This window comes from Symphalangus syndactylus, chromosome 7, assembly GCF_028878055.3.
Source record: "Symphalangus syndactylus isolate Jambi chromosome 7, NHGRI_mSymSyn1-v2.1_pri, whole genome shotgun sequence".
In the NCBI taxonomy this organism is placed as follows: Eukaryota; Metazoa; Chordata; class Mammalia; order Primates; family Hylobatidae; genus Symphalangus; species Symphalangus syndactylus.
Genome location: NC_072429.2, coordinates 43680975 through 43696514, shown reverse-complemented (window position 1 = coordinate 43696514; position 15540 = coordinate 43680975). Strand labels below are relative to the sequence as shown.

The 15540-nt window shown below is 45.7% G+C and overlaps 1 protein-coding gene across 6 annotated transcripts in view; it reads left to right on the top strand.

Moving 5' to 3' along the window:
- ARHGAP26 (Rho GTPase activating protein 26) overlaps positions 1 to 7829 on the top strand; it is a 473272-nt gene extending 465443 nt beyond the window's left edge. For 5 of the 6 annotated variants that reach the window (XM_055285812.2, XM_055285818.2, XM_063642715.1 and 2 more), the window contains one exon: positions 1177 to 7829. In XM_055285812.2, coding sequence (XP_055141787.1) covers positions 1177 to 1265 — 89 coding nt within the window. In that variant the 3' untranslated portion in view covers positions 1266 to 7829. The remainder of the gene's footprint in view (positions 1 to 1176) is intronic. The other variant, XR_010121689.1, reaches the window with a different exon arrangement.
- The last annotated feature ends 7711 nt before the right edge of the window (positions 7830 to 15540 follow it).

Below are 15540 nucleotides of genomic sequence, written 5' to 3'. Positions count from 1 at the left end.
AATCTTTATAATATCACAGTGGTTTCCGTGGAGATGGATCATGATGTCACAAAAGTAGATATATATTCTTTGGATACTGAAAAATCAAAGGGCAATAGAGGGAGGAAGAGAAGAATTTTCAAACTGGTATATAGAGGAGGGGGAAATCTAGAGAACAGGAAAGAAAACTAAGAAATGGTGTGAGTGAAACAGAGAAATGGCTATTCAAAGGCTATTCAAAATGACAACAACCAAAAAAAAAAAAAAAAACCCCAGAAAATTTGCAAGGAAATTAGAAGCAGGGGGTAAGGATTTGAAGGAAAGTAAGATGATGAAAAGAAGCTGGATTGATTGATTGAGACAGGGTCTTGCTCTGTCGCCCAGGCTGGAGTGCAGTGGCGCGATCACGGCTCACTGCAGCCTCGACCTGCTGAGCCCAAGTGATCCTCCCACCTCGGCACTCCCCCTCCTCCAAGTAGCTGGGACTACAGACACGCTCCATCAAACCTAGCTAGTTTTTGTATATTTTATAGAGACAAGGTTTTGCCATGTTGCCCAGGCTGCTCTCAAACTCCTGGGCTAAAGCAATCTACCTGCCTCAGCCTCCCAAGGTACTGGCATTACACGCGTGAACCACCAGGCCCAGCCTCTAGAAGCTGGATATCTTTAAAGAGTAGTTCTTAGCAGTCTTCCATGGGCACTGCACTGAGTACATAGTTGATACTGGGCAGGTGGATGGGTGAGTACGTGGGTGGGTGGGTGGATGGATGGAAGGAAGGAAGGAAGGAAGGCAGGCAGGCAGGAAGGAGGGAAGGAAGGAAGGATGGAAGGATGGATACATGTATGGATGGACCAGGACAACCATTGCCCTCTAACAACAGTAGGAATCTGTCACTTCTTTGTAGTTTAACACCAGGAGCTTCAGAAAATCCGTGAAACCCCTAAAATTGTATGCAAAATTTTGAATGTCTGTGTCTGTTTCCTTTTTCATTGCAAAGAAAGTTCAGGACAGCTTTCATCAGAAGGCTTATATCCCACAAAAGGTTCAGAACCTCTGGCTCTTAATAAGTGATTGTACTCATTGTCCAAGCTTCATTCACACACACACACACACACACACACACCCCACACGCATATCTGCCGCCTGCTCTATCTGTAATGCCATCTTTTCTCGCTTTCTGTCCCCTTCCTGTACAGTTCACCCATCTCAGGAGCCTGGCTGGTTGGAGGGGACTCTGAATGGAAAGACTGGCCTCATCCCTGAGAATTACGTGGAGTTCCTCTAACCGTGGGCCCCAGCAGAACTGCTGAGCTTTACATGGTATCCATGACAACTGCTGATTCCAGTGTCGAGGCCATTTCTCTTTGCCACTGAGAAATGCAACGTGACTGACTCTGTTGCTACCTGTCAACATGAATGTTTCTGTGAGCTCTGGTGTCACTCATCTCCATGATCATCTCAGCCAACACTCATCAATACTGCAAGAAAAGAAGTCAATCAGCAGAGGAGACCATTTGATAACTAAGAGGAAGACTTGCAAAGCCGTTTTCTCATGAGTACCCTGAATAGGGGGCACTCATTTTGTTTCAACGGTCCAAACGCCCAACCTTCAGAAAGAGGAAGTCAGAAATAGTCCCCGAGAGCACACTGCGTAGCTAAGTCTGCTGGGGCTGGGCGAAGAAATTGGCGCTGAGATCCAGGCTGGATCCATTGCTTTTGTTTACAGTAGGCACTCTCTCTACCCCACCTCTCAGTACTTGAGACTTAAAGTGCTACAGGCAGCTGGGTCTGTTTGCATGCAGGATGAAGAGGGTTAAAGCACTGTTTATATAAGATCCAATCTCTCACCATCTCTAAAGCAGCCGTTGGCCCGTCATCAACGAGATACAATCCAGTCTTCTCATGCACGGGAACACACACACCCTGCGTTTCTCCCTCCCAGGCTAGGAACCTCTCTGCCACCAAGGGCTGCCATCCATCGCCTAGTAACCACGGCAACCCAACCTACTCTAAAACCAAACCAAAAAAATAAAATAACACATCCTCTTTGCACGACACATTTTTTCTCTCCCCTTTTTGGTACACTTTTTTTGAATGGTTTTCTAACAACTTGAAGCACAGGATCAAGGAATTAGGGTGGTCTACTTGAGGCAGATGGGATAGTAGCTGGGAACTGTTCCCTTCCTGATGAATTTCAGCAGCATGGGGATATATTTGGATCACACCCTAGTAACCTCTTGAGATTAAATTACATAGTCTTAATATTTCTGTTCTTCCATGCAACTGATGTTTGTTTTTTAAAGGGTAAGATGCTGCCTCCCAATGAGTGATGCCATCTGACTGGTTTCCCCATGTCCTCCCATTCACCCATCCCTGCTCCCACCCTTGCCTGCCTCTAACCCACCACTGGCCAGCCCCTTTGCCCTGCCCTGGGCTGCTGAACACTGGTGCTGTGGTGGTTTTCAAGGTTAATTCCTAGACTAACTGTATGGCCTATAGTTTAAAAGGACATCTATGTTCACTGCCACTCCGAGAAAGGGAATTATTTCTCAGTCTTTCGAGTCATGAGACTAATATAGGCCACTGTGATCCAGGAAGAAACCCAAGGTTGGAGGGTGGGATGGGTACCCTCTGAAAAAGGGAATTTGCTGGTGAAAAGAGGCTAGATCTTGTGGAAGACTGCCTTGGATGGGGAAGTACTGCCTGGACATTTCAAATTCACTTGGCCTGCAAACAACAGAGTTTTCCGTATCTTCCACATGTGAATGTCATTGCAAGGGTGTGACTCTAGACAAACTACAAACCGATGGACCATCAAACTCCCCAGGAGCCCCTTGAATGGCAGCGTTGCTTCAGAGTGTTTCCTGTTTCTGGAATTCCTTGTTAGGGAACTTTAAAGAAGAAAAGAAAAACTTGAATTGTGTTGAATTACTGTATCTTTTACTTTTTTTTTTTTTGAAAAGATAAACTTGTAAATAGAGTGATTTGAAATACTATATGGCAAAGTTTTATATTTGATATTCTTTAAGCTAGTTGCTCACACACTTAGGCTTCGATTGCTGAAGAAGTATGTTTAAGAGGGAGAGAGGGGAGGCAAAGGTGAAGAGAGTCAAGGTCACTGTCCCCCCTTTGGCCTGAAGGAAAGAGAAGACATTCCTATGGCCTTGCTCTCTGCTGTCCTGTTGGTGGGCACGACGCATCAGTGGTGTTCAGTCTTTATGTGTGTTTAAGCATCCCTTGGGCTTTGGATTTGGAGATGGGAAGAGCATCTCCAGGCAATGAGTTTTTCAAAGAATGCCTACTTAGTAGTAAGGTGAAGCTCAGGATTTAAATAAGTGGGGTCAGGCATTCGAGTTTTTGTCTTTCTTCTCAGGTGTATTTCTTGGTACCCCCAAGATATCAGGACAGAAAAAGATGTGTCAATTGCTGTGCTCTTTACTTCTTTTTCTCCACATCTTCTGAGGCTTAGAAATGTGGACGAGCTAGTTTTCAAATTGTGTGTGCGTCTGTAAGTTCTTAAAAAACCAGCTTCTTAGAATATTCAGTTCTCAATGTGCTGCTGCTTTCCCTTCTCCTAAACATTTTAAAACTCTTCCTTTTCACCTCCAATTCCCTGTGATCCCAAAAGAAGAGGAAGACTCCGGGAGGGATATAGATTGTGCCATCATAGCTTTACAGGTGGTTTTAAAGTTAGCAGGGGTTTGTCATGGTGATTCATTACTCAGTTTATCAGCTCAAGGATTATACGGCTCTTTTCCAGGAACTCACCCAGGAGCAAGCAAGACACTACCATTGAATCAGGGAATAAGAATTAAGTATGGACAGGACCAAGATAGAACTCAAGAAAGCCACTGGGGAAAGCTTGAGAAGAAAGGGAGTATACTAATAAATTAGATCTGTGAACTTGAGGACAAGAAGACCTTGGGAAACGGGGGCCTCAGGGGATGTGCATTCACATACTATTGTGCTTCCCAAAGAGAGACCAACATCATGCTTTTAACACATTTGATGAGGTTTTTTATTTGTGTTTTTGTTTGTTTTTTGAGACAGAGTCTCGCTCTGTGGCCCAGGCTGGAGTGCAGTGGCGCATTTTTGGCTCACTGCAACCTCCACCTCCCAAGTTCAAGTGATTCTCCTGTCTCAGCCCCCCAAGTAGCTGGGACTACAGGTATGAGCCATCACACCCAGCCGGTTTTTTGTATTTTTAGTAGAGATGGGGTTTTGCCACGTTGGCCAGGCTGATCTCGAACTCCTGACCTCAAGTGATCTGCCTGCCTCAGACCCCCGAAGTGCTGGGATTCCAGGTGTGAGCCGCTGTGGCCGACCACATTTGATGTTTGAAGTTGTAATCTGTCCCATCATAAACTTACCTGGAGCTCATATGGAGGAACGGAAGGCCAAGATCCTTGCTTTGGGGGTGCCTCATGAAGCATCCCTGTAGACACTTGGCCCCAGCTTCACTGCTTGGAAGCATGTCCCTCCCTCTTGAGTTGGCTCTGATTTGAAACCGGGAGAAACAGAGCTTCTGCCAATGAGATCTTTTAGGTAACTCCCTCCTCAGCTTCCGTGTGTCTGGGCAGTGCCCATGAGCTGCTGCCAATGGGATCTTTTAGGTACCTCCTCCCCAGCTTCCCTGTGGCTGTGCAGTGCCCTTGACAGATGGCTGCTCTGTTTCCCTTTACCTAGCCAGGCTTCCCTCCTTCCTATTAGCTACAAAACTGGATAAACTTCAGAATATGAGCCAATGAGTAGGAAGGAACTTGAAGACTAAAAGATTTTACTCTCTCCCCTATCCATGCCCCCTACCTCTGACTCTCTTTGTGTGAACAGGAAACTTTAGGGTCGATAAGGAGAATGAATTGGTTATCAGAGTGGAAGACCGTGGCCCAGGATCCCTGAGCTTTCCCCCATAGCCTCCAGTTTCCTTTGTAAGACCCAGGGATCACTTAGCCATAGCCTGAATCTTTTAGGGGTATTAAGGTCAGCCTCTCACTTTTCCTTCAGGTTACTAACAAAATTTCATAGCTAAAGAATGCCATGGCCGGGTGCGGTGGCTCATGCCTGTAATCCCAGCACTTCGGGAGGCCGAGGCGGGCAGATCCCGAGGTCAGGAGATCGAGACCATCCTGGCTACCACGGTGAAACCCCATCTCTACTAAAAATACAAAAAATTAGCCAGGCGTGGTGGCGGGCACCTGTCGTCCCAGCTACTCCAGAGGCTGAGGCAGGAGAATTGCATGAACCCGGGAGGCAGAGCTTGCAGTGAGCCAAGATCACGCCACTGCACTCCAGCCTGGGCAACAGAGCCAGACTCCGTCTCAAAAAAAAAAAAAAAAAAAGAATGCCATGTCAGGAGAAGATAGCTGGTTTCAAATCCCTGCCCCCAGGCAAGTAAAACCCTCACTTGCTCAAGACAGAAGATCTTCTCTCCTGTTTTTCAAAATAAACATATATAGGGATGGACCCTGTGCATTGTGGCCTGCCTTGGTGTCCTAGAATTGGAGCCAGTCTTTAGCTTAATGTCTGAAGTATTTCTACGGCCAATATGTGTTTTCTTATGTCAGACCAAACTGTCTTTTTGAACATCATTTCCTCTCAACGAGTGCTTTTCGGTGAGAGGCAAAGAGAAAGAATGAACAATCAAGTGTTGACATGCTGGCATTAGCAGGACAGAGGCATACTAGTGACAAGGGCATTCCAAGGCACTTGCCCAGAGCTACAGAGTTGTGTGTGCCATACCTGCGGCTCAAAGGGAAAGCCTTCTATCCCCTGAGTTTCTATTGCCTGAAAATGGCAACTGCTGTCTGCTGTCTCAGTAAAAGCTCTGTCTCGACTACAGAGGCTCCAAAAGCATTCACAGTTGAGGGGGAGGAAGACAAAGAAGAAGCCAAAGATAACCTGATCCCTGCCTGTCTGTTGGCACCTGTCATCCTCTGGCTTCTGCTCCCAAAAGCAAGTCTGGATGACTGCGTTTTGTGGACATGGCACTCCCGGGGACAGCAGTGGCCACCATGGCACCCAGAGTTTGCCCAAGTACTGAATGTTTTGTGAGCAACCATATTCCCCAAGTAGGTAGCCAGCACTGCAGAAACCAAACAGCCTCTTAGCCACCTGACTTTAAAAGGAATGACCTAGGTGTTCTGCCAAAGGAGTTATCTATCATCTCTGGCAAACTTGACAATCATCACTTACCTCGACAACCCTGCCCCACATCCCTTTATAAAGTCAGCAGGATGTCCTCTCACCCACCCTGTGCTGGGGTCTAAAAAATGTATCTTGTCATGCTCAAATGTGTTTGGCAGCCACACCGATCGGCTGGGTGCTGAACCGCCTCTCTGTAATTGTAGCATCAAAATGACAACAGCAGCAGAGCAGCGAATCTTGCACAGCCCCACGGCATGCCTGAGACAAGACTCCAACAAGTAATAATTAACTTTTTTTCTCCTGCCGCCTACGGTACCTGTCTAACTAAAGAGCTTCCCAAAGTGGAGGGAAAGGCCATAGAGAGAATCCAGGTGTCATTCAGAGCCAGTCCTTGCTGAAATGTGGTCTTCCAGTGGAAGCACCTGTATTATTGAGAGGAAAAAGTGTTGGATGCAAAGTAACACCAGGACCAGAGAGAAAGAGAAAGGTGAACCATCCTAAGGAGCTTTGGATACTTTTTTAGAAGGATAAATATTGTGCTTACTGAGGAGAAAAAAAAAAGCCATCAGAGAAAAATTTCGCAGCTAATATTTTTGCAAAAGTTGTGCCAGACATTACAAAGTGAAAACGTCTCTCAAGGCAGAATGCTTTAGAGAGCAAAGGCTTAGCATAGACCCAGACCCTTGTGTGGGTATGACATGACATGACATGTACATGTCAAAATTCACTTTAGTATAATCAGAACCAGAGTGTTGATAAACAAAATGTCAGTTACCTGGAGCAGTCCTGGAGAGGTTAAGACATTCTATACTGTTCTACATCACCATTTCTACAAAGTTGTCCAGACACCTAAAAGCAGCTTTCTTGGTTATCCAGATGCCAGAATCAACCTTGTATCTGACAATGCACATCTGTTGATTCTAAAGTATCTTTGTGTGTGTGTGTATGTGTGTGTATACAGCACATATTTACATCTATGAAGACATAGACACTCATAGAGACCCACATGAGCTGGCACTTGCTGAGCCTTTACAGCCTTTAAGACTCGGAGGTTGAGAATTAGAGACACAAGAGAGGCTGTGGATGGCCTATTAAAACGATCAAAGATGTAAATTCAGTGCCATTTAAACACTGTTCATATTTATCAAATGATTACTATCTACAGCTACGTTCTTTGTTAACTTCCTTAAAGTCATGTTGCAAAAAAGATCAAACCCATGAATGCTTAGTAGCTAAGGCTAGTGTTCAAAAGCACTCTAAAAGACATTTTGTCCACATTTTGGAAAAGAAAATATTTGCATGTTTAATTCATAATTTAGGCTATCTTTGAGTATACTGTAAAGTGCTGTGTGATATAATATCAATAAAGTACTTATTAAATGGCACTTTAATGTTTTCTTTTAAAATAACGCACTGTTCTAAACTTCAGTATTGACTATTGACTGGTGCATAGAATCCAATGCTGTAATTAGAAAGTAATCTGTGACTAGAGTAGACTTTTTCCCTGTTAGTAGCCCTGTTGCCATGTTCAGGCTTTTAAAAAATGTGCTTTTGTGTCACAAAATACATCTATAAAGAAAACAGAATTTCTGTTCAGAGGCCTCTGAAACTTGGCCTTCTTACATTTGGTTGGTTTATGTGACAATACCTATGAAATGAGTGGACGTATGATTTTTGAATTAAATGACTTTTCCATTTGGTGGTATTTTCTTGAGTTTCTGATAGAGTTTGACTCAATACATACTTTAATATGTCTTCAAATAAGCATATATAGATGATGATCAAAGATCACAAGTCTTGGCTCCTGCAGTTTTTGGTGACAACCACAGTGCTGATTTCTGATGAGCTCTGAGAAGCTTTGCTTTCCATTTAGGAAGAGGTCAGATGCTAGGAAACTTGAGAATTTGCTCCTCAGGCATATTAAACAATTGAGCCCGAAAAGTCATAGTCCACTTCACATTTCTAACGTTCTTCTCTTAGAATACATATTGTTTTATTCTTCCTAAATTTGACTTTCTAATCATCTATTTTCTGAAACCTCATGAACACAAGGGTGGAATCATCAGAGCCAGAACACAGGCAATGCCCCCGGCACAGCTGGTTTGTAAATCAGTTGTTTAGAGCTTGTTGCGTGCTGTCCCAGGCCAACCCAGATCACTGAGTCTTCGCATTCATCCTGTCCCTTCCAGATACATTGTGAGTGGCAGCCTGGGACCCAGGCTTCCAGTGAGCTCCCAGCTTCCGCCACAAGCACAGAGGACTCCCTGATGTGTTCAGTGGAGGGGGCATGGGGAAGCCAATGCTCTGGGGACTGAGGGTGAGGCTTCTGTCTTCAGATGTTTGCCCTGGGAGAGGAGGAAGGGATGTGAAGCTCCCTTGGTCCTGGTTCTAAGGGGAGGGGGGCTATTTAAATGCGTGGGTCACATGTGAGCTGTCTGCTTGTCCTCATTTGCCACTTAGGGCACTCGTTTACCCCTGTGAACAGCACAGGCTGGCAGCAGCTGCTGCCCTCACTGAGTTGACAGCCTCCTCTGGAAAACTCCCCCAGCACCCAAAGCCTCCCACATGTGTGGGTCATCCTGTAACTAGGCGAGGCTTTCTGAGTATGGTGTACATCTATGTCTGATCCTTCATGGAGAGAATGAAATACGTGGTGTGTATTTTATCTTTGTCCTTGGCCTTTCCAATAGATTTCCCAATCACTTCAACTTTCATGCCTTCCTAGCAGAAGGTTTTAATTTCGTTTTGCTTTTAACAGCCACTCAGAGCAGAGTGCAAACTGTCACGTCCTGTGGTTTTGCTTGGTGTTTTCCACTCAGTTCTGACTGCATGATTAGTCCTAAGAGCACCTGGGTTAGAAGTGGATTTGATTGACAGTTGAAATTAGGTAAATGTTAGAGAGTGAGTGTGATGAGAGATTTTCTCGGACCCCAAACATGCTTGCTCATGAGAATTAAGTCGTGGCTCTAATTTCTTATTTTCTCAGTTCTTTCTCAACCTCCACTCAGATACCACACTTCTCTCCTACCTGAATGTGTCAGTGTCATTGGCTTGCCCTGCTTTTAATAGCACCAAGCTAAGCTACCACTAATTAACTATGCGGGGTTAGTCAGTATTGGCTGACTGCAGCCTGCACAGCAGCCAAGGGAGGCTCTAACCTCCATGGTAACTGCTCGGGGTGGGCGAGGTTCCTCGCATGGAAGAGCTTTGAATAACCATCCGCAGGGAAGGGGCATGCCCATGCCGGGGTGCATCCTTCAGAAAGCCACCCTGCAGTACCCAGTCAACATCAGACAGGGAGGACCAAAGCCAGAAGATTTTAAGTTGAAATGATGAAGACGGAGACCCTCTGTATCCCACAGCAATTAGCAACTCCTGTCACATTGTAAATCTGTCACGTCTCTGATGCCATTGGCCCCATGAAGCCTGCTGCAACTTCCTATTAGCTGAAACTCAGGTAGCTTTGATGCCTTCCCCAGGCCAACCAGCAAATTAGCAAAAACGTGAGTCCATGGGTTCTTTCTTTAGGTGCCAAATCACATCTTACCTTCCAGGTCTTGTGCCCACTGTAAACTTGAAATATTTGTTCTGACACTGTGGCTGGATGTCCTTTTGGGATTTGGGGGTGGGAGTAGATTATTGGAAAGAATTATTAACTGTTTTTCTACCTTTTCTGAACCTTCATGACAAAGAAAAGGAGTAGTCATGCTTGCCTCACCTGTGATGAGCAAGTTGAAATTATGGCCGTAGAGGATGGCCATCTTTCTGTTCCACCTTCTATCACACCATTTTTCTCCCTCATGTACTTTCTACCTATAATTAATTCATGATTTGTCATCAAATGTTTGAGGCCCATCTTGCTGTTAATAAACAGCTCAGTTAGGACAGAGACCAGGTCTTGTTCATCTCCGCCCAGTACCCATCCCAGGGCTGGCACACAGCAGGTGCTCATAGCCCCTGGGTGGGCTGACCAAGGGGAAAAAAAAGTGGGAAAAGCACTGCGCTAGAAGGCAGTTCCTCCTCCCTGTTTTACTCTACAGTTATAGTTGGAAGAAAGAAATTTCATGTTATTAGACTTGGGTACTTGAACACAGGGTAACTTTGTGACCCTTGGCAAAATGCACCATTTGCTCACATACTGGGATTGGAGCTTGTCGGAGGAAGACCTCCCACCCTCCACTCAGGCACACACAGCCACATTCTTTCCCAGCCTCCTTGGCTGGTGCTGGGCACAAGAAACCATCTGGAGAAGCAGCTGACCAAGAGCCAGAGACCCTGTGCTGTCATCTGGGTTACTTAGGGGTTGTTTCATGAAACTCATGTGAAAAGGGCCTGTCTTCAAGCAAAACCACATCAGAATCACCCCCAAACATAAAAGAAGTATTCCTTTGTAAAGTCCCTTCACGGAAATTCCACACTGTCCCACAGGAGTTTGGTCTGGTATCTAACACTCTCACTGAGGGAATTCTTTGGGTCTGACTGAAGTTTCTCATGTGGCAGCTTAAGTCCATTTCCGTTCTGTTTTTCCTTACGGTGGGGAGTAACTGGCCATGGCCCATTGAGAGCAATCACCCTCGATTTTTTATGCTTCCATTCAGCAATCACTTATTGACCACCTCTTCCAAGCCGGAGCTGCTATAACCAGGAAGTGTAAGACGTGATCTCTGTCTTCAGGGAACTGAAAATTGGCTTCTGCCATAGGGAAATATACAAGGAACAGCGTTTGCCATGTGGTATGACCATACTAGCAGTGTGTGGCAGGTAGTGCGGTGCGATGAGGAAGAGGGATCCTTCCTACTGGGAAATAGGAACCAGAGAAACTTTCACAGAAGAGGTGGCATTCAAGATGGACCTTGAAAGATAGAGAAGAGTTTCCCACTTAGGCAAATGGAGAAATGTCCCAAGCACAAGGACAGCAAGGATCAAGAATGAAGGGGGAGAGAGAGAAACGGGGAAGGTGGGAGTGGGGAGAAAGAGCAGAGAGAGAGAGGTGGCTAGGTGGTTAGGTATGATTTCAATGTGACTGAAACATGAGGAGTCAGGGGCTTTCTGGAGAATTGAAAACTCTAGTCGCCCTTACCCACCCTGCCTGTTAGCCTTTAGGCTCTGTTTTCTCTCAATGACTGACAATATTAGCTAACATTTAACTAGGTACCTAATACTGTACTATATTAATCACGGAATCCCCAAGACATTTGAATGAAGTTCTATAATCATCTATAATTATAGATGAGAAAACTGAGGATCAGGGAGGTCACACAAGCCAGGTGGTGGTAAACCTAAAGTTCAAACATAGGTCTGTCTGCTTCTACAGCCCATATGACTTTCTTTTTTTTTTTTTTGAGATGGAGTCTCACTCTGTTGCCCAGGCTGGAGTGCAGTGGTGTGATGCCAGCTCACTGCAGCCTCTGCCTCCTCGGTTCCAGCAATTCTCCTGCCTCAGCCTCCTGAGTAGTTGGCATTACAGGTGCAAGCCACCATGCCCAGCTAATTTTTGTATTTTATTTATTTTTTTTCAGTAGAGAGAGTGTTTCACCATGTTGGCCAGGCTGGTCTCGAACTCCTGACCTCAGGCAATCCACCTGCCTCGGCCTCCCAATGTGCTGAGACCATATGACCTTTTAAAACTTCCAAATTGATTTATAGATACACACACATAATTTTACATAAATGTATAAACATAATCACATCACACGTGATCATTTAAAAATTTCGTGGCAGTTTTTCCTTCGGGTTTTGATTTGGTTCTTCCGTCCCCCACATCAGCCTCCTCCCTTTGCAGAACCCATGTCGACAACCTCATTTTGCCCTTCTCAGCAGTGAGCTCTTCAGAAAGCACAATCTCTGGCACACACTCAGCTTTGGTTTTGCAGTGGCAGGAATAAGAGCAGGAAATGTTTGGATTAAAAAATTTCTTTCCTCCTAGGAGCCCTCTGCTTACTCATCTTGGGTGAATAGTTCCCCATTTCTTGAGCTCTGTGCAGATACTCCTCATTCCCTGGGCAGCCCCGGGGACTCCAGCTGCAAGTGTTGGCCAGTCACTTCATCTTTGGGGACGTGGCATGGAGGCAGCCCCCACAGAGGGCCCAGCCGTGCTTTGCTGGCTGGAAATATGTAATGTGAAATTTTTAAAAAATTTAACAATGTGAGGCCGGGCGTGGTGGCTCACGACTGTAATCCCAGCACTTTGGGAGGCCGAGGCGGGCGGATCACGAGGTCAGGAGATCGAGACCATCCTGACTAACATGGTGAAACCCCGTCTTTACTAAAAATACAAAGAATTAGCCAGGTGTGGTGGCAGGCGCCTGTAGTCCCAGCTACTTGGGAGGCTGAGGCAGGAGAATGGCGTGAACCCAGGAGGCAGAGCTTGCAGTGAGCCGAGATTGTGCCACTGCACTCCAGCCTGGGCAACAGAGCCAGACTCCATCTCAAAAAAAAAAAAAAAAAATTTAACGATGTGAAAATGGCTCCTTTCTCCACCTTGATCCAGCTGCCGACAACAGACCTTCAGGCTCTATGGGATTGCCAGGGAAATCCCATGAGCGTGTGTCTTCTTCTGGGAGAACCAGTGTGTTTCTAACCCAATCTGCTAATGCTTAAAAATAGATCATTTTCATGGCATTCGAACCCCCTCTTGAGCCTAATGAGATTTAAAGAAGTCAGAGCTAGCAGAGAGAGCATGAAGGCTCAAAGCAGATGATGGGTGAGTATCGGTAGGGCACAGGAATAGTGGGAGTCAACTAAGGTGGGCTTACCGAGCAAGACCCTCACCCAAGTCTCCTACACCCCCTGAAGGGGGCTAAACTGTTGCATGTTAAGAGGCCAGTGATGAAGTCTGTCTCGTTGATGGAGCACTTCCGTGTTATGGGCATTGTATTAATTGCTCTACATTAGTCTCATTTAATTCTCAAATCAGCTCTATGAAATAGGTGCTGTTGTTGCCCTATTTTGTAGATGAAGAAGCCAAATATTAGATTGGGCAACTTGCTCGAAGTCACAGTTAATAAATAACAGAGCAGAGAACCGACCCCAGTGGGCTGACACCGGAGCTTAACGCTTAACTCCCATACTATTGACACTCTTAATTCCCGTACTATTCTCACTCTGGGAACGATCTCAGAAGCTCCACCCCCAAAACGTCCTTCACTTCTTTCACCCCAAGGGAATATCTTTTGTCTGATTGACATCCAGTACCCCTCTTTCTGGTAACAGCACCTCTGTTTTCCTTTGGGGAGCCACTCTGCCCCTCCCCTCAACTCGGGTTCCATGGGTTTGAGTGAGCTGGCATCAACCTGTGATCCAACCGTGAACCTGTGACCCTGCTCTGGCCTATGAGATCATCACATCTACCCAGCCAAAGTGATTGATTGATTCAGGAATGGGCACAGGGCCTAGTTAAGTCCCCAGTGCCAGGGCTTTGTCCTGGGGAACGGTATACAGGACACAGCAGAGGAATTCATCCTATTGGGAAAGAATAGTAAGTGCTCTTTCCCCCAGCCTCAATGTCTCCTCAGCATGAACACTGACTGCCACTTGTCTTCGTTTAAAGGCCCAGTATAAAGGCCCCCATACTTTATGTTGACTATTTACTGAGATTTTAACAGTGTACCTCTTAGAAAAGTTGTTTCAGATAGCAAGCAGAAGATGTGAAATATTCATTGCAATATAAAATGGACAAACACTGTCCCACTTTCATCAATACTGGAATGATTTCACTAAAAGAAAAATCTAGACCAGTTGCTGTGGCTCACGCCTGTAATCCCAACATTTTGGGAGGCTGAGGTGGGAGTACTGCTTGAGCTTAAGTGTTTGAGACCAGCCTGGGCAAGATGGTGAGACCTCCATCTCTGCAAAAAAATATAAAAATTAGCCGAGCACAGTGGCACATGCCTGTAGTCTCAGCTACTTGAGAAGCTGAGGCAGGAGTATCCCTTGAGCCGAGGAAGTCGAGGATACAGTGAGCCGTGATCATGCCATTGCACTCCAGCTAAACTGCAAAGTGAGATAGTCTAAAAAAAAATTAAGAAAAATAGAAAGAAAAGACTTTATGCCTTCCTCCACTCTGGAAGCAAAGCTCATTTTTAAAATACTGACTTTCATTCTCCATTCTGGGCCAGGAGAAGCCATGACTGGATCTCATAAGAATAGGGAGGAATTGTGTCACACAGAGCCCTCTGCAAATACTTTCCCAACCACAGTTGATTCAAGTCATCACTTGATGATTTGGCCCATCCCAGGGGTGCATCAGTGTTGAGACATTTCACCCTGGAATTCTTACAAAGCACCCCTCAGTCAGTTGTAATAAAGAATGGCAATAAATCATGCTGAGATCATGACATGGAATTGGATGGCATAAAGTGCTCCTCAGTTCAGAAAGATGTTCACACACCTTGGGGGCCGCACCCAAGCCTGTTCAACCATCCCACAAGCATGAGTCTGAGACACTCTGGGGGCACCCAGTTCAGACCTTCACCTTCACTGGGGTGGGACAGCTTCGCTGGAGGCCCTGAAAGGGGGTAGGTGTATCTAATCTCAGATACCCTGCCGCTGCTTTTCCTCCATGCCGTGCTCACATTTTTCTTGTTTCAAGGACTGCCAGATAAAGGGATTCCAAATCTTTTTTCTTTTCTTTTTCCTTTTTTTTTTTTTTTTTTTTGATATGAAGTCTCACTCTGTTGCTCAGGCTGGAGTGCGATGGCATGATCTCAGCTCACTGCAACCTCTGCCTCCCAGGTCCCAGTTCAAGCAATTCTCCTGCCTCAGCCTCCTGAGGAGCTGGAATTACAGGCACGCACCACCACACCCGACTAATTTTTGTATTTTTAGTAAAGACTGGATTTCACCATGTTGGTCAGGCTGGTCTTGAACTCCTGATCTCGTGATCCATCCGCCTTGGCCTCCCAAAGTGCTGGGATTACAGTCATGAGCCACCACTCCCAGCCAGGGATTCCAAACCTTGCAGGAACAACTTCACTGGCAAGGAAGGCACTCCTGACCCACAAGAGATAATACATTCACTTAAGTACAACACTTCAAAATGTTCAAGGGATTTTTTTCTGCTCCAAATTTTGATCATGGCACACCTCTGATCAAAAAATTTCAGAAGCTCCTTGTGGCCTGGAAAGGAAGGAAGGAGGGAACGAAAGAGAAAAAAAAAAAGAGAGAGAGAGAGAGAGAGAGAATCCTTGCTCCTTAGTATAGCGTTCAAGGTTTTTCCCAGTATGGCCCCAACCTCTTCTCCAATGCCCCTCCATGCAACTCATGTCCCAGAAGCACCAATTCTTCATCATATTACAACCATCTGAAGCAACATCCACCTATCCGTTCATTCATTCTATATTTATTGGGTCCTTACTTGTGTCCACACCCAAGGCTAGGAGCTGTCTCCCACTTGTGTTCCCGAGGTTCACTCGGGC